Below are 19,913 nucleotides of genomic sequence, written 5' to 3' on the forward strand. Positions count from 1 at the left end.
ACAATGAGTAGATGCCACTTTTGTTGATATTCAGATTTCTTTTTCAACCTATTGTTATTAAGCTAGAGCAATTTTAATCTATGGTATAGTTTGAATTACTCTATTAAGGAATGCATGTGTATAATGTAACAGGTTCTAAGCTATGAGCATCATATTTTGAGACTAAGTTTGGGCAGAACAGAAGAGCATTGAGTGTGATCAATTAGAATATAGTGCAAGGTCGACCTTATCCTTGTGTTGTTAGCAAGAGACTTTTGCCATTATCAACTAATCTTATTTTACTTTACTTTTTGTTTTGGATAGAAATATTAATTTCATATGACTTCTAATGTAATTATGTTAAAATCTTAAATGCCTTCAACTAGGTGAATATATTTGTGATTAGATTTTATGTTGAACGTTGTGTCAAATGTTAAAATTTTCTTTTTAGGTGATTTTGATGCTTTTATGTTACCTTGCTTTTGATGGAACTGATTTGTTTCACATGTTCCTTTATTCATTTATTTTTTCCATTTCTTTGAATTTAAATGTTTGAAAGTCTAGTAGTAGAATGAGGGAAGATGGAGAAGAGGAGCAGGAACTAGAAGCAGGACGCATGTTATTTTATAAGGAATTCCATGTTTGATATCTTATTTCTATATTCCATGAAGTTTCTATACTTTGAAAAGTCCCTTCTTTTTACTCCAAATTCTATAGGATCGGTTCCTTGACAAAGGCCACTTGGTATATCTTTTATAAATGCCATTTATATATTTAAAGTTTGGTGCTTTAAAATTTCTTTTCATTGTTATCTCCACACAATTGTGATAATTTGATTATAAAAGTAAGTCTCTTTTTTTGTGATAAAGGTACATGCCTATGCCTCTCATTTTGGAGCCTTCTGCTTCTGAGTTCGTCAAGCTTCAAAAACCCCAACACTCAGATTTGGTAATATAAGCTATTATGTTAAGGCTAAGTTTGTTGATCATAGTGTACCTGTAATTTAACTTATTCTTTTTTTGGCAGGGATTGTCGAAGTTACTTTGGATAGGCCTAAAATTAAGAATGCCATAGACACCAAATTAATGAGAGGGTTAAAACATGTATTAGAGTTAATCAATCAAGATTCTTCCACTAATGTTGCCATCGTCACCAGTTCAGTTCCTGGTGTCTATTGTACTGGTGCCGATTTGAAGGTATAATAAATAAATATATATCACACTCTGCATTTTGAAATTAAATTCATTCAGATATTATGTTACTATTGACTTATAGGAACGCAAGGCGTTTATTGCATTTGAGGTTCGGGAATATTCAAAAGCTCTTTGTGCAATTTTCTCATTTCTAAAGGTATATGATATACATTTGTGTGTTTCGTTTGAATCTTGTATTGATATACTTTTGTGCCTTGCTACTCATGGACTACTTGTATTTGGAGCTCAGTCAATGTTGTTTGGTGAAATAATGAAGTGTCTCACAAATTGAAGGAAAATAAACGGATCATTATGGATTATTCATGCTAAATAAATATTATTATATAATTACTATGTTGTAATAATATGCTTCGTATCATTGTCTTGTATTTGATACTGTGATCAGATACAATCTGTAAAACCTGGATCTCTTTTCCAGGGTTATTCCTGGAAAATCACAACTAGTAAAGGTGGATATAGTCTACATGAGCTATTGAAAGATCGAAAAATTATTCTCAGTGGTATGTTCCTTCAAAGTCTTTTTTTTCTTGTAGCGTACGCTTTCTAGCACAACTAGCTCCTGAGGGGATGGATTTCATGTTTTAGAGAAAGCTAAAGTGGATGCATATTTTCTTAGTCTATTTAGAATAAGATGCTTGGGTATCTGTTCATTTGTTTGCTAATATGGACTTACAGGCCCTTCAAATACTAATTGATATATATAAGTATTATTTCAAAGGGATTTTCTGTATTGTATTTGTGGCCTTCATATCTGGTTGACCCTGTCTAATTGTTTTTCAATCTTTAGGTAATGCTTGGGCTTGAAAATCCTATACACTCTGATTCTTTTGATATCCCTATATTAGTAGAAACCTCTTAAATTTCAACTTATGTATTTTCGTTGTCTTTTAACATTTGATATCTGTTCTAGTTTCTAAATACAATTGTGGATTTGCTAACTCATGCTTTTAAATTGAACAGAAATTTCTTGAGCATGACTTTCTCTTAGAGAAGTTATCTCATGTGGCTTCAATATATGTTATCAATGAAGAAAGTGAGCCATCGTTCTTCATTCGCTTCTTTAAATGGGATTCTGGAAAACCTGTAGTAAGTTTCTCAATGCAATTACCTAATATGACTTCAAATGGTTTTTAAATTCAGACTATTGTCCTTTCCTTTTCTTACCTTGTAGATGTTGGGAAATTCATTTCAAAGGAAGCTTACAATAGTGAAAAATAGGGGTGCTGCACTTCTAGATGTACTTGGAATTCCATCGGGATTCGCCACAAGAAAGTGGTTTCCTTTGACAATTTTATGAGTCACTGTGGTTTAGTTGCTAATGAACCCATTTCTGATGTTGGGTTGAGTCATTTGAAGTGAATAATGATGATGATGATAGTGCATCATCAGAAAATGGCATCTTGATCAACAAGAAGAATTTGTATGATTCTGACACTCTTTTGTGATATATTCTTTACTCAAATTAGCATATTTTGTCAATTAATCATGAGTCCTTTTATTTTTGAATGCTAATTAGATATGTTGTAATGAATATTATGTTTGTCTATGTGATTTTTGGCTTTTTTTTCAATTCACAGTGTGTTTGATGGAGTAAATTTAGAAAAAAAATCTAAACTATTCATTTTACAATGGAAAATTCTAAAAAAAATATATGTTTTACCTTACTGACAGATTTACAGACGAAAAACCCATATGTATTAAGAGTTGTGAATGCCTTTCTAGGCTCTAATTACCGACAGAAAATCTGTCAAAAAGTTTGACTCTAGTTACCGATAGAGAATCTGACAGAAAATCTGACATTTTAAGCAAAATGGAAGGGATGATTACCGACAGAAAATCTGACGTTTTAGCGAAATAGAGGGGACGATTATCGAGAAAAAAATCGATCGATAACGGAAAAGATCTATCAGTAAATTACCGACAAAAAAATCTGTCGGTAAATAATTTTCGACGAGGCTTTTATAGAGGGACAAAATCTGTCGGTAATTAAAAATCCGTCTGTAATAAAGACCAAATCTGTCTATGATAAGCAATTTTTTAGTTGTGGTTGATTGGCTTTGCTCATTGCTTCTTGCTTGTTCTTGGTTGATTAACTCTATTACTAGCTTACTACTTGATAAATTGATACTAATTCAATTCACATTCTTGCTTGTTCTTGGTTAATTAACTCTATTTCTTGATGGTGAATCAAGTTATTTGACTTTTGAGTTTGTACTATTAAAATTATTTTGAAAATCTTGTTAATCTTAGTTAAAAAAATTGTGCTAAAAACCTGAAATCTCTTGATATTCCTTGTTAATCTTTAAAAAAATTTGTTGTTGTTGTGTAAGTTATTGTGATTTAATTGTTGGTGTTGTTGCAGTGTAACTTTTAATTGTTTCTGTTGGTGTTGTTTTATTTTAAATTCTAATTAGTGTTGTTATCATCTTATAATTTGCTATAATTTGTTAATTTGGTGTAATTTTCTACTATCTTTGTTTTAGTTGTTTAGTTATTCTCTGTTTATTATTTTAACTGTTATTGTGAACTTGTTAATAATTTGCTAATTTTTCTTGTGTTGATTGTTAACCTGTTTTAATTATTCATTGTGTTAGTCATTGTGGTACAAATTCTCTTGATTTGAAGGCTTTTTTTTTGGTTCTGGATAAGTCTGTATTTAGCTTAGATGAACTTCTTTATGCTGTTGTTTTTATATACAAAGAATATATAATTATATACAGTGTGGTATAATTCTTCTTCCTATTCTTGTCTTTTTGCACTACAAGAAAAACGCTGAATACCGTCAAATTTAGCATTGCAAGTTAGCGGTGGATTTACCGACTGATTTACCGTCAGATTTGGTAATAAGATCGTCGGAAAAACCATTTACTCGCGGATTCTGGTTTTCGACAGTAAATTCACTCATAATAATTAGAGAAAAAAATTGACGTGATCATTACCGTCGGATTTAGGATCGGATTTTTCCAATGGTAAACCTAATTGGTGCAATCCTGCATTTTGGTCACTCGCTGATTCGTTACCGACGGATAAATCTTATCTGCCGGTAAATTCGACAGTAATCTTGCCATAAATATGAACTAGAAATCCTCTCCCTTCTCATTTTGAATTACAATCACTCTCTTTCCTCACCCTCTCCCCCCTTATTTTCTGAGACTGATGGAAGTGTTTATAATTTTTTTATTTCTGATGAATATGATGCTGGAACTATTTGGTTAAATTCTTGGTAAACTATTTACTGGCAGATTATTTTCATTATTCTGTCGGTAATTTCGACGATACTCCGCAATTTTTTTGTAGTGTGATTATTGGGTGATTGTGTTTTTATTAAATTGTTAACTAATTTTTGTTGTTGGTAAATGATAGCTGCTTTAATTTTTGTTTGATTATTAATTTTTATAAATTTTTTTTTAGTTTTAAATGACAGTATCAATCAAAAAGCACTTAGGGATAATAACATATATGTAAAAAATAGTTTGGCTTTTAATTCTCTTAGTTTCAATGATACTTCTCATCTTCCTATTAGATTATAATTATGGTTTAGTATCTTTATTTATATTTTATTTATTATTTTATTATAAAATAATTATTTCGATTGAATTACGGTTGAACCGATTAAATTAATAAATCAATAAATTAATAGTAAGAATAGTTAAATGACGTGTTCAATTTTCAAAACCTTAATTTCAACAGTAATTAAGGAATACAAACGAAAGGCAAAACAAACAAATTCTAACTCCTTATATTTTCCAATCTATGGTCCCCAACCATTTTTTTTAACCAAATAACATTAACTCTGACATTTTGGCTGGCCTAATAATTAGTTATGTTAATGAGAGCCTGAAAAAAAAAAGTACCTAGATAATTAAGAGAGCTGTAAAATTTCTCTTAATAATAAATAATTAAACATCATAAACAAAGAGTTGGTTGAGTTTCCCTATCCAATCTGGGAATTTGGGGTGCCACCAAACTAGAATAATAAAAATTCAACTTTTGAATAAGATTGAAAAAAAGGAGATTTTAGATTCGGGCCCAAGAAAATTAAATGAATAGTATAGAAATCTTTTGGAAACGCCAAGTGGACCACACAACAACACAACACAAGAAAAGTATTGACCCCATTACACATGATTACATTTCACAGAGAATTCTCTATTGCATAATAAATATTATTTGCATTATTAGGATTAAATCTGAAAAGAATCCAAAATTATGGATCACTTTCGATCTGTTGCGTTCTCAAACGATATAGCAAGCTACCAAAATCACAAAGCATAAGGAGTATGGAAGAAAAAGCAGAGTTTGGTTAAGAACAAAATTTATTGAATACCCAAAGGCCAGTGGACTCAGTTGTGGTCCCCCAATCCAACGGATGGTAATAAGAAATTAAGAATAGATACCAAATTCATAAGAATACTTCTCTTCTTGCCTATCACATCATGCATCATCACTACGTTTAATTTCTCATCACCTGAATTTTCTTTTTCTTTTTACTTATTTTTATTTATTTATGTATTATTATTATTATTATTATTATTATTATTATTATTATTAAGGGATTAATGGAGTGCAAAAATTTCTAATCTCTCTTAGAATAAAATGACCATGCATGCATTCAGAAATTCTGTTGATCTACGTGTTGGATTCCAATTCATCCATTTTCCATTTTTTTTAATGAAGATTATGAATAATGATCATCAGGTCTCAATAATCTCATGTATCATACATGTCATCATGCTTCTAATTTACACCCCACAATATTTGAAGAATTTAAGGAATCACTTTTTTTTTTCTAAAACAAAAATAATATATATATATATATATATATATATATATATATATATATATATATATATATATATATATATATATATATATTTCAAGTGTTCCAAAAATATAAATATTTTAATAATTTTAATCATTAATCTAATTACATACATATTTTATAATATTTATTAATGATTAAAATTACTAAAATACCATATTTTTAAAACATTTTAAAATCTTTTGTTACTATACATTATGTCGTCTGAGTATATATATATATATATATATGAGGCGGTAGACAATGAATAATTAGCGAAACCGCTGATAATAAAAGACGGTGGTTTCTAAACTGCTGATAATTCGTTTTGTGGTGATTTAAAACTGCCACAAAACCCTAAAAATTGTCGCTAAATCCCGTATCCTTAGTGATATTCTAAACTGTTGCCATTTCATTATAATTGAATTGTTTTAATTTTTTTAGCCTTACATTACATGTGCATAGGGCATGCGGGCAATATATCCTGATGTATGCGAATGTCACCGACGCTCGCTAATAAAGGTTTAAGGGTGATGCACCTTGAATTGGGACCAACATTAAGGAGATCATCATCAACTAGCTAGTAGCTACACTATCAATCATATAACTATTACTACAATTGAAATATTATATATTAAAAAATAAGTAAAAATTCAGCTGCAGTAAACTTCACATGAAGTTGATAACTGAGAGTTATTAGATAAAAATTTAGTCAAATTAGTTAAGTTATTTAATGGCTCTCAACTATCAATTTTACGTGAAATTGACTGCACTTGAACTTTTACCTAAAAAATAATATGTTATGTTTATGGTTTTTCTAGAAAAAAGTTTATATATTTCAGCAAAAATGTGTTTATGTTTTTTATTCATTTTAATATAAAATCCTGAAATAATTGAAACATATGTACTGAAAAAAAAAAAAAAACTAAAAGTAGTTTTTCTTCTTCTATCAAGAATTAACAGTAAAATTAAGGACGAAAAATTGAATTAAACTAAAAGATTTCATTGCATGTTACGTTGGTGAAATTTCTTATCAATTGGCCAAGCATAACTCAACACGAGAGGATGCAGAATTTGCCTTTAATTGTGATATCTAGTGTACATGAAGTCGCTAGTATGGGTTACAAGATGGATCGGGAATTCGCAGGTCAAGGTGATGACGGGACTAGACTTCTGGAGTGGCGGGGGGTGGTAGATGTTCAAGTCAGAATGAATTTAAGAGGTATAGATGAAGGTTAAGAATATGTCGTACCTGAGGGAGTCCTTGAACCCTTTTATATAGTCTAGGATAGTTATCTTATCTTATCTTGTTGGCTAAGATAAGGGAGATATTCGATTTTGAATGTTGGTTAGGGATTTGGGATTATCAGGCCGATTTGGGCCATGAGGGAAGCCTAGACCTGGGTAATCAGGTTTGGAGACTGCTCCGACGAGGGACTCGAGGATTGGGTCCGGATCAGTAGCCCCGAGAGCGAGAGAGTGAGTGTGCTCCGTCTCCTCACTAAAGGAGCTTTTGATCTTCGCCGTGCGACTGTGAGCCTGGCAAGGGAGGGCAACATCCGAGCTTCCTAGTTGAAGTTGGAAGTTCGGGGAATAATGCTTGGTCGTTCTGTTACTCGTCCGTTGCTTTTCTCGAAGAAGGATTTTATCAGTTACGATTACCTAGGCATCATAAATGATGCTTTAATGCTGGGAAGTTTTGATTTTTCCTTGCCAATTTTACCCTTCGCTTTTTAATTATTCGAAAATGTTTGGGGTTTTCGGGCTTTTATTTCTTCTTGCCTTGTTATTGAAACTGCTCATTTCTCTTTTCTCTGAAAGTTCTTTGCCTGTGATTGCCCATTCCTCTTCCATTTTTCTTGAGTGTTTTTTTATATCCCTTTCCTCGAGTTGCTTTTGGCTGCATTTGTTGGTGCTATGTTTAGCTTCTGCATTCTTCTCTTGTTTGTTTTCTCCAAAATCAGGTTCGTGTTAATTTTTTTGCTTCTATTTTATCTTATTTGCTTTTGCATTATGCTTTATACTTTGTGCTTTCTGAGTAGTGGTAGTTAGGAAACTAGGGGTGCCGTGGTTTTGTGTTTTGTGGGAATCGGTAGAGGAAAGGGGGAGGGGGCTGCCTCTGCCATTTAAGTGTGTTAGAATTTTGCATGGTTATCTTGCTCCGGGAAGTGGGCTGACGGTGGTGACCATTTTTGTTTTTAGGTATGGTTTGTCGGAGAGCTGAGGGCACTAGGGCTTCCATTATCCCAGCTGGGGTGTCCCCATCGATTACTATAGGGTGACCTCTGATGTGTGGGGGTAGAATTAACGTTGCGAGTATAGTTCCTAATCAACGAAAATCCGCTTATCAATTTAGAAGGGTTGTCACAGATTTAGAATAAAAATACTGGGAGTAGAAATCCTAGGTCGTCTCCCAACGAGTTGAAAAAAGGATGCTATTTTATTAATCAGAAGTTTTTCGAGAAAATTTAAGAGTTAGAGAACAGGAAAATAAATGATTGAGAATTAAAGCAATGTAAATTAAAAGAGATTATGTATTCAGAATAAAAAGCCTTGACCGGGGGAATGATTAATTGGAAGTTCTATCCTTGTTGGATTTTCCTAAGTGTAGTATCAAGAGGTTGTTATTTTTACTTAGTTAACCCTTACTAAATAAAGGAAAGTCAAGTGATTGAGCTAACTCTTATTCGCAAGTCCTAACCCTCTTCATTGAGAAGGATTAGCATTAGTAAATAGAGAGTTAGCCAACAACTTCCAATTGAACTAATCACTTGAGTATTCCAACTCAATGGTCTCCTTTTAATCAACCCCCAAGTCAAGTTGGGAGTCTACTCCATTGACATGAATACAACGTTCACAGAAATATAAGAAGATGACATGATAAATTAAATAAAATAGGAACTGAAAATTAATTAAAGGTAAAAATACTTTTTTGCATTAATAAATTCCAAAATGCAACATCCTTATCTGAACAGGGTTAATAAGTAATCAAAAGAGTAAAGGAATAAGAAAACAAACTAGAATAATGGAAACTTCAACGGAGGTAGTGTCTCTTCTCAGTATCCAAAGCAAAAGCATAAAAAGCATAAAAACTATGAATGTGTAGAAAACCTAGAGGAAGTGTGTATTTTTCTCTCTAAGATTCTAATCTAAAATCTAAAACTATGCGAATGAGAATGTGTGTCGAGTATCTGCTTGTCCCCTGACTCTAATCTGTATTTCTGGGCCGAAAACTGGGTCCATACTCAGCCCAAAATCACCCCAGCGTTTTCTGCGATTTCTGCAGGTAGCGCATGCCACGCGCGCGTCAGTCACGCACGCGTACGCGTCGCTGGTCAACTTCGCGTCTCACGCGTATGCGTTAGGCACGCGGCGTCGCCGTGCGAACTCCGATTCACGCGCGCACATGAGCTATGTGTGCGCGTCGCTCCTCGCTAGTCATCTCCTTTATTTCTTGTGCTCCTTCCATTTTTGCAAGCTTCCTCTCCATCCTCTAAGCCATTCCTGCCCTATGAAGCCCGAAAACACTTAACACACAGATCACGGCATTGAATGGTTTAAAGGGAATTAAAAATACATAATTTAAAGGCTTAGGAAGCAAATTTTCAATTATAGAGCAAAATTGGAAAGGAATTGTAAAGTCATGCAATTGTATGAATAAGTGTGCAAAGACTTGATAAAACCACTCAATTGAGTACAAGATAAACCATAAAATAGTAGTTTATCAATCTCCCCACACTTAAACATTAGCATGTCCTCATGCTAAGTTCAAGGAGATATAAAGAATGAATGAGGGAAAGTAAGACTCATGAAATGCAACCTATGAATGTGAATGCAACTACATGCTAAGATGATTCTGTCTACTTGGTTAAAAGTGAATAAGCTGTCCAAGACAAACATGATTCAGATTTCACTAATTCAAATTATACAATAAAAGACAAGTAAACTTGTAAGAATGTAGCTCATGAAAGCAGGGAACATAGAATCAAGCATTGAACCCTCACTGGTAGTGTATATGCACTCTAATCTCTCAAGTGTCTAGGGCTAATCACTCTACTCTTCTCTAGTCATGCTTTCTAGACTTTGTTCTTCATCTAACCAATCAACAAAAATTTAGTATACCAATGCAAACATCATGAGGTCTTTTCAAGGTTGTAATGGGGCTAAGGTAAGGGTGAAGATATATGTATGGCCAAGTGAGCTAAAATATGAATCTTTGACTAACCTAAGCTTTTACCTAACATACACACACACTCTGTGTAATTCCAAAATCATGCCTAGCTACCCATAATTCCCACTTTTGTATCACATACTTGGTGCGCAGAAATCGTGACGGTTCCATTCCTTGGTAACGGCGCTGAAAACTTTATACGCACGTTCATAATCTTAGTTCTTTGTCATAACTTCGCACAACTAACCAGCAAGTGCACTGGGTCATCCAAGTAATAAACCTTACGTGAGTAAGGGTCGATCCCACGGAGATTGTTGGCTTGAAGCAAGCTATAGTCACCTTGTAAATCTCAGTCAGGCGGATTCAAATGGTTATAGAGTTTTAATAATTAAAAGATAAATAAAACATAAACTAGGATAGAGATACTTATGTAATTCATTTGTGAGAATTTCAGATAAGCGTATAGAGATGCTTTCGTTCCTCTGAACCTCTGCTTTCCTGCTGTCTTCATCCAACCATTCCTACTCCTTTCCATGGCAAGCTTTATGTAGGGCATCACCATTGTCAATGGCTACATCCCATCCTCTCTGTGAAAATGGTCTAATGCGCTGTCACTGCATGGCTAATCATCTGGCAGTTCTCGATCATACTGGAATAGGATTTACTATCCTTTTGCGTCTATCACTATGCCCAGCACTCGCGAGTTTGAAGCTCGTCATAGCCATCCCTTCCTAGATCCTACTCAGAATACCATAGACAAGGTTTAGACTTTCTGGATCTCAGGAATAGCCATCCATGGGTTCTAACTTATACCACGAAGATTCTAATATCTCGGACTCGATCCTCTGTATTAGATATCCAAGAGATACTCATTCTAGCTTGTTTGCATGTAGAACGGAAGTGTTTGTCAGGCACGCGTTCATAAGTGAGAATGATGATGAGCGTCACATAATCATCACATTCATCATGTTCTTGGGTGCGAATGGATATCTTAGAGAAGGAATAAGCTTGAATTGAATAGAAAAACAGTAGTACTTTGTATTAATTCATGAGGAACAGCAGAGCTCCACACCTTAATCTATGGAGTGTAGAAACTCTACCGTTGAAAATACATAAGTGATAATGGTCCAGGCATGGCCGAATGGCCAGCCCCCATGAAAGTCTAAGATAGCATAAAACTAATCAGAGATCCCTTACAACGATAGTAAAAAGTCTTATTTATACTAAACTAGTTACTAGGGTTTGCAGAAATGAGTAAATGATGCAGAAATCCACTTCCGGAGCCCACTTGGTATGTGCTTGGGCTGAGCATTGAGATTTACACGTGTAGAGGTCTTTCTTGGAGTGTAATGCCAGTTTGTAACCTGTTTCTGGCGTTTAACTCCACTTTGCAACCTGTTTCTGGCGTTTGACTCCAGAATGCAGCATGGAACTAGCGTTCAACGCCAGTTTACGTCGTCTATTCTTAATCAAAGTATAGACTATTATATATTGCTGGAAAGCCCTAGATGTCTACTTTCCAACGCATTTGAGAGCGTGCCATTTGGAGTTCTGTAGCTCCAGAAAATCCACTTTTAGTGCAGGGAGGTCAGAATCCAACAGCATCTGCAGTCCTTCTTCAACCTCTGAATCTGATTTTTGCTCAAGTCCCTCAATTTCAGCCAGAAAATATCTGAAATCACAGAAAAATACACAAACTCATAGTAAAGTCCAGAAATGTGAATTTTAATTAAAAACTAATAAAAATATACTAAAAACTAACTAAATCATGCTAAAAACTATGTAAAAACAATGCCAAAAAGCGTATAAATTATCCGCTCATCACAACACCAAACTTAAATTGTTGCTTGTCCGCAAGCAACTGAAAATCAAAAAATAGGATGAAAAGAAGAGAATATACTATAAATTCCAAAATATCAATGAAACTTAGCTCCAATCAGATGAGCGGGACTTGTAGCTTTTTGCATCTTGAATAGTTTTGGCATCTCACTTTATCCATTGAAGTTCAGAATGATTGGTATCTATAGGAACTCAGAGTTCAGATAGTGTTATTGATTCTCCTAGTTCAGTATGTTGATTTTTGAACACAGCTATTTTATGAGTCTTGGCCGTGGCCCTAAGCACTTTGTTTTCCAGTATTACCACCGGATACATAAATGCCACAGACACATAACTGGGTGAACCTTTTTAGATTGTGACTCAGCTTTGCTAAAGTCCCCAATTAGAGGTGTCCAAGGTTCTTAAGCACACTCTTCTTTTTGCTTTGGACCTTGACTTCAACCGCTCAGTCTCAAGTTTTCACTTGACACCTTCACGCCACAAGCACATGGTTAGGGGCAGCTTGGTTTAGCCGCTTAGGCCAGGATTTTATTCCTTTAGGCCCTCCTATCCACTGATGCTCAAAGCCTTGGATCCTTTTTATTACCCTTGCCTTTTAGTTTTAAGGGCTATTGGCTTTTTGCTCTTGCCTTTTGGTTTAAAGAGCTTTTGGCTTTTTCTGCTTGCTTTTTCTTTTTCTTTTTTTCTTTTTTTTTTCGCATTTTTTCTCTGCAAGCTTTTGTATTCACTGCTTTTTCTTGCTTCAAGAATCATTTTTATGATTTTTCAGATTATCAAATAACATTTCTCCTTTTTCCTTATTCTTCAAGAGCCAACATATTTAACATTCAGTAAACATCAACTTCAAAAGACATATGCACTGTTCAAGAATACATTCAGAAAATAAAAAGTATTGCCACCACATCAAAATAATTTAACCAGCTTTAAGGATGAATTCGAAACCATGTACTTCTTGTTCTTTTGTAATTAAAACATTTTTCATTCAAGAGAGGTGGTGGATTCATATTCATAGCTTTAAGGCATAGACACTTAGACACTAGTGATCATATAGTAAAGACACAAACATAAATAAAACATAAAGCTCAAAAATAAAAAAATAGGAAAATAAATAAACAAGGAGATTAAGGAATGAGTCCACCTTAGTGAGGGTGGCATCTTCCTCTTCTTGAAGAACCAATGGTGCTCTTGAGCTCCTCTATGTCTCTTCCTTGTCTTTCTTGCTCCTCCCTCATAGCTCTTTGATCTTCTCTAATTTCATGGAGGATGATGGAATGCTCTTGGTGCTCCACCCTTAGTTGTCCCATGTTGGAACTTAATTCTCCTCGGGAAGTGTTGATTTGTTCCCAAAATTTTTGTGGAGGAAAGTGCATCCCCTGAGGCATCTCAGGGATTTCATGGTGAGGAATTTCCTCATGCTCATTTTGAGGTCCATGATCTCTTGTTTGCTCCATCCTTTTCTTAGTGATGGGCTTATCTTCTTCAATGAGGATATCTCCCTCTATGTCAATTCCAGCCGAATTGCAGAGGTGGCATATGAGGTGAGGAAAGGCTAACCTTGCCCAAGTAGAGAACTTGTCAGCCACCTTGTAGAGTTCTTGAGGTATAATCTCATGAACTTCCACCTCTTCTCCAATCATGATACTATGGATCATGATGGCCCGGTCTATAGTAACTTCAGACCGGTTACTAGTAGGAATGATTGAGCGTTGAATGAACTCTAGCCATCCCTTAGCCACTGGTTTGAGGTCATGCCTTCTTAATTGAACCGGCTTGCCTCTTGAGTCAATCTTCCATTGAGCTCCTTCCTCACATGTGTCTATGAGGACTTGGTCCAACCTTTGATCAAAGTTGAACCTTCTTGTGTAGGGGCGTGCATTCTCTTCCATCATTGGCAAGTTGAACGCCAGCCTTACATTTTCCGAACTGAAATCTAAGTATTTCCCCCGAACCATGGTAAGCCAATGCTTTGGATTTGGGTTCACACTTTGATCATGGTTCCTTGTGATCCATGCGTTTGCATAGAACTCTTGAACTATTAGGATCCCAACTTGTTGAATGGGGTTGGTGAGAACTTCCCAACCTCTTCTTTGGATTTCAAGTCGGATCTCCGGATACTCATTCCTTTTGAGCTTGAAAGGAACCCCAGGGATCACTTTCTTTTTGGCCACAACTTCATAGAAGTGGTTTTGATAGACCTTTGAGATGAATCTCTCCATCTCCCATGACTCAGAGGTGGAAGCAATTGCCTTCCCTTTCCTCTTTCTAGAGGTTTCTCTGGCCTTAGGTGCCATAAATGGTTATGGAAAAACAAAAAGCTATGCTTTTACCACACCAAACTTAAAATGTTTGCTCCTCCCCGAGCAAAAGAAGAAAGAAAGAAGTAGAAGAAGAAGAGAAATGGAGGAGAGGGAGAGAGAGTAGGTGTCGGCCAAGTGGAAGAAGAGAGGGTTGTGTGGTGTGAAATAGAAGAAGGAATGAGGGGTTTATATAGAGGTGGAGAGGGGTTTAGGGTTCGGCCATTTAGGGTTGGGTTTGGGAGGGAAAATATTTTGAATTTGAAGGTAGGTGGGGTTTTTGGGGAAGAGAAGAAGGATGTGAGTGGTGAGGGGGTGATGGAAAAGAGTGATTGGTGAAGGGCATTTGGGGAAGAGAGTTATGAAAAGGTGTGAAGAGGAGAGAATAGGGTTAGGTGGGGATCCTGTAGGGTCCACAGATCCTGAGGGGATCCTGTGGGGCCCACAAATCAAGTGGGGCCAAGGACTTAATATCCCTGCCTCAATTAGGCGTGTAAAACGCCCTCATTGTGCAATTCTGGCGTTTAACGCCACTTCCATGCTTGTTTCTGGCGTTAAACGCCAGCTCCATGCTTGTTTCTTGCGTTAAACGCCCAAATGGAGCTTGTTTCTGGCGTTTAACGCCAGCTTTCCTCTGGGTGCAATCCTGGCATTTAAATGCCAGACTGTTGCTTGTTTCTGGCGTTTAACGCCAGTTTCATGCTCTGTTCTGGCGTTAAATGCCAGCCAGATGCTCCTTACTGGCGTTTAAACGCCAGTAAGCTCTTTCTCCAGGGTGTGCTGTTTTCAATGCTGTTTTTCATTCTGTTTTTGATTTTTCAGTAGTTTTTGTGACTCCACATGATCATCAACCTAATAAAACATGAAATAATAAAGAGAAAATAAAATAAAATTGATTAAATAACGTTGGGTTGCCTCCCAACAAGTGCTTCTTTAATGTCAATAGCTTGACAGTGAGCTCTCATGGAGCCTCACAGATGTTCAGAGCATTGTTGAGATTTCCCAATACAAAACTTAGAGTTTGGATATGGGAGTTCAACACCAAACTTAGAGTTTGGTTGTGGCCTCCCAACACCAAACTTAGAGTTTGACTGTGGGGGCTTTGGTTGACTCTACAGTGAGAGAAGCTTTTCATGCTTCCTCTCCATGGTTACAGAAAGAGATCCTTGAGTTTTAAATACAAGGTTGTCCTCATTCAGTTGAAGGATTAATTCTCCTCTATCCACATCAATCACAGCTCTTGCTGTGGCTAGGAAGGGTCTTCCAAGGATGATGGATTCATCCTCATCCTTCCCAGTGTCTAGGATTATGAAGTCAGCAGGGATGTAAAGGCCTTCAACCTTTTCTAGCACGTTCTCTACAAGTCCATAAGCCTGTTTCATGGATTTGTCTGCCATCTCTAATGAGAATTTGGCAGCCTATACCTCAAAGATTCTCAGTTTCTCCATTACAGAGAGTGGCATGAGGTTTATCCCTGATCCAAGGTCACATAGAGCCTTCTCAAAGACCATGGTGCCTATGGTACAAGGTATTAAGAACTTTCCAGGATCCTGTTTCTTCTGAGGCAATGTCAGTTGATCCAGATCACTCAGTTCATTGATGAGCAAGGGAGGTTCATCTTTCCAAGTCTCATTACCAAATAACTTGGCATTCAGCTTCATGATTGCACCAAGGTACTTGGAAACTTGCTCTTCAGTGACATCTTCATTCTCTTCAGAAGAAGAATACTCATCAGAGCTCATGAATGGCATAAGGAGGTTCATTGAAATTTCTATGGTCTTTAGATGAGCCTCAGATTCCTTTGGTTCCTCAGAGGGAAACTCCTTGTTGATCAATGGACGTCCCAGGAGGTCTTTCTCACTGGGATTCATGTCCTCCTCCTCCCTTGTAGGTTCGGCCATGATGCTTAAATCAATGGCCTTGCACTCTCTTTTTGGGTTCTCTTCTATATTGCTTGGGAGAGTACTTGGAGGAGTTTCAGTGACCCTTTTACTCAGCTAGCCCACTTGTGCCTCTAAATTTCTAATGGAGGACCTTGTTTCATTCATGAAACTTAAAGTGGCCTTAGATAGATCAGAGACTATGTTTGCTAAGTTAGATGGATCTTGCTCAGAATTCTCTGTCTATTGCTGAGTGGATGATGGAAAAGGCTTGCTATTGCTAAACCTGTTTCTTCCACCATTGTTAAAGCCTTGTTGAGGCTTTTGTTGATCCTTCCATGAGAAATTTGGATGATTCCTCCATGAGGGATTATAGGTGTTTCCATAGGGTTCACCCATGTAATTCACCTCTGCTATTGCAGGGTTCTCAGGATCATAAGCTTCTTCTTCAGAAGATGCCTCTTTAGTACTGTTGGATGATTCCTTCAATCCATTCAGACTCTGAGAGATTATATTGACTTGCTGAGTCAATATTTTATTCTGAGCCAATATGACATTCAGAGTATCAATTTCAAGAACTCCCTTCCTCATAGGCGTCCCATTATTCACAGGATTCCTTTCAGAAGTGTACATGAATTGGTTATTTACAACCATTTCAATGAGTTCTTGAGCTTCTGCAGGCGTTTTCTTTAGGTGAATGGATCCACCTGCAGAATGGTCCAATGACATCTTAGATAGTTCAGACAGACCATCATAGAAGATATCCAGGATGGTCCATTCTGAAAGCATGTCAGAAGGACACCTTTTGGTCAGTTCCTTGTATCTCTCCCAAGCTTCATAGAGGGATTCACCTTCCTTTTGTCTGAAGGTTTGAATATCCACTCTAAGCTTGCTAAGCTTTTGAGGAGGAAAGAACTTAGCTAAGAAAGCCGTGACCAGTTTATCCCAAGAGTTCAGGCTGTCTTTAGGTTGAGAGTCCAACCAAATTCTAGCTTTGTCTCTTACAGCAAATGGGAAAAGCATAAGCCTGTAGACCTCGGGATCAACCCCATTGGTCTTAACAGTATCACAGATCTGCAAGAATTCAGTTAAGAACTGAAAAGGATCTTCAGATGGAAGTCCATGAAACTTGCAGTTCTGTTGCATCAGAGAAACTAATTGAGGTTTAAGCTCAAAGTTGTTTGCTCCAATGGCAGGAATTGAGATGCTCCTTCCATGTAAATCGGAATTAGGTGCAGTAAAGTCACCAAGCATCTTCCTTGCATTGTTGTTATTTTCGGCCATGTTTTCTTCTTTTTCAAAAATTTCTGTCAGATTTTCTCCAGAGAGTTGTGGTTTGCCTTCCCTTAGCTTCCTCTTCAGAGTCCTTTCAGGTTCAGGATCAGTTTTAACAAGAATGTTCTTATCCTTGTTCCTGCTCATATGAAAAAGAAGAGAACACAAAAGAAAATATGGAATCCTCTATGTCACAATATAGAGATTTCTTTATGTGAGTAGAAGAAGATAATAATAGAAGAAGAGAAATTCGAACACCAAGAGGAAGAGAGGGTTCGAATTTTGAGATGAAGAGAAGTGTTAGTAAATAAATAAATAAATAAATAAATAAATAATTAGAAGGAGATGAGAGAGAGGGAATTTCGAAAATTAATTAAATTAAAATTAAAATTTAAAGTTAAATTTTGAAAATTAAAATTGAAATCAAATTAAATTAAAAATTAAAATAATTAGTTAAATAGAAAAAAGGAATTTTGAAAAAGAGGGAAGGGATTTTCGAAAATTAGAGAGAGAATTAGTTAGGTAGTTTTGAAAAAGATATGATTGAAACAAAAAGATAAGATTGATTGAAAGAGATTTGAAAATTAATTTTGAAAAGATAAGAAGTTAGAAAATATTTTGAAATTGATTTTGAAAAAGATGTGATTGAAACTTATTTTGAAAAAAAAAGATTTGAAAAAGAAATTTAAAAAGATTTGATTTTGAAAATTAAAGTTGATTACTTGACTAACAAGAAACTAAAAAGATATGATTCTAGAGTTTAAAGATTGAACTTTTCTTACTAGGCAAGTAACAAACTTAATATTTTTGAATCAATCACATTAATTGTTAGTAAAGATTTTGAAATTATGAAACAAAATAAGAAAAGGATTTTTGAAAATCATTTTGGAATTTTCGAAAATTATGAAAGAAAAATGAAAAAGATTTGATTTTTGAAAAAGATTTGAAAAAGATAGAATTTTTAAATTGAAAATTTGATTTGACTCATAAGAAACAACTAATTTTGAAAATTTTTTGAAAAAGTCAACCCAAATTTTCGAAATTTTATGATAGAATAAGGGAAAGATATTTTTTTAATTTTTTGAATTTTTAATGATGAAAGAGAAAAACATAAAAAAGACTCAATGCATGAAAATTTTGGATCAAAACATGTGATGCATGCAAGAACACTATGAATGTAAAGATGAACACCAAGAACACTTTGAATGTCAAGATGAACATCAAGAACTTATTTTTGAAAAATTTTCAAGAAAAGAAAAAATGTAAGATACCAAACTTAAAATTTTTTATTCTTTAGACATTAATGTTTCAAGAATGCATATGAAAAACAAGAAAAGACACAAAACAAGTAAATATGAAGATCAAACAAGAAGACTGGCCAAGAACAACTTGAAGATCATGAAGAATGCAATGCATGAAATTTTTGAAAATAAAATTTTTTAGAAAATTAAAAAAAATACAATTGACAAAAAGCTTAAAATTTGACATTAGACTCAAACAAGAAACACAAAAATATTTTAGATTTTATGATTTTATAAATTTTTTTTCGAAAATTATTTTGGGAAAACGAAAAAGAAGAAATTTTTTTTGTATTTTTTGAAAATAAGAAACAAAAAGCTTAAAATTAAAATAAAATTACCTAGTCTGAGCAACAAGATGAACCGTCAGTTGTCCAAACTCGAACAATCCCCGGCAATGGCACCAAAAACTTGGTGCGCAGAAATCGTGACGGTTCCATTCCTTGGTAACGGCGCTGAAAACTTTATACACACGTTCATAATCTTAGTTCTTTGTTACAACTTCGCACAACTAACCAACAAGTGTACTGGGTCGTCCAAGTAATAAACCTTACGTGAGTAAGGGTCGATCCCACGGAGATTGTCGGCTTGAAGCAAGCTATGGTCACCTTGTAAATCTCAGTCAGGCGGATTCAAATGGTTATAGAGTTTTAATAATTAAAAGATAAATAAAACATAAACTAGGATAGAGATACTTATGTAATTCATTGGTGAGAATTTCAGATAAGCGTATAGAGATGCTTTCGTTCCTCTGAACCTCTGCTTTATTGCTGTCTTCATCCAACCATTCCTACTCCTTTCCATGGCAAGCTTTATGTAGGGCATCACCGTTGTCAATGGCTACACCCCATCCTCTCTGTGAAAATGGTCCAATGCGCTGTCACTGCATGGCTAATCATCTGGCGGTTCTCGATCATACTGGAATAGGATTTACTATCCTTTTGCGTCTATCACTACGCCCAGCACTCGCGAGTTTGAAGCTCGTCACAGCCATCCCTTCCCAGATCCTACTCGGAATACCACAGACAAGGTTTAGACTTTCTGGATCTCAGGAATGGCCATCCATGGGTTCTAACTTATACCACAAAGATTCTAATATCTCGGACTCGGTCCTCTGTATTAGATATCCAAGAGATACTCATTCTAGCTTGTTTGCATGTAG

The 19,913-nt window shown here is 35.4% G+C and overlaps 1 protein-coding gene and 1 non-coding gene across 2 annotated transcripts; both read left to right on the top strand.

Moving 5' to 3' along the window:
• Window positions 1-1,064: 1,064 nt before the first annotated feature.
• LOC107617673 (uncharacterized) lies at window positions 1,065-2,490 on the top strand. Its single transcript, XM_016319495.3, has 4 exons — window positions 1,065-1,175; window positions 1,255-1,329; window positions 2,154-2,279; window positions 2,365-2,490. Exons 1-4 carry the CDS (start codon window positions 1,065-1,067, stop codon window positions 2,488-2,490), a joined length of 438 nt encoding a protein of 145 aa, XP_016174981.1.
• A 14,471-nt stretch (window positions 2,491-16,961) lies between these two features.
• LOC148576251 (small nucleolar RNA R71) lies at window positions 16,962-17,069 on the top strand. The gene has a single exon (XR_015904065.1). It is a non-coding gene; the product is annotated as a small nucleolar RNA R71 (small nucleolar RNA).
• Window positions 17,070-19,913: the final 2,844 nt, after the last annotated feature.

Source organism: Arachis ipaensis, chromosome B1, assembly GCF_059453495.1.
Source record: "Arachis ipaensis isolate K30076 ecotype BB chromosome B1, ASM5945349v1, whole genome shotgun sequence".
In the NCBI taxonomy this organism is placed as follows: Eukaryota; Viridiplantae; Streptophyta; class Magnoliopsida; order Fabales; family Fabaceae; genus Arachis; species Arachis ipaensis.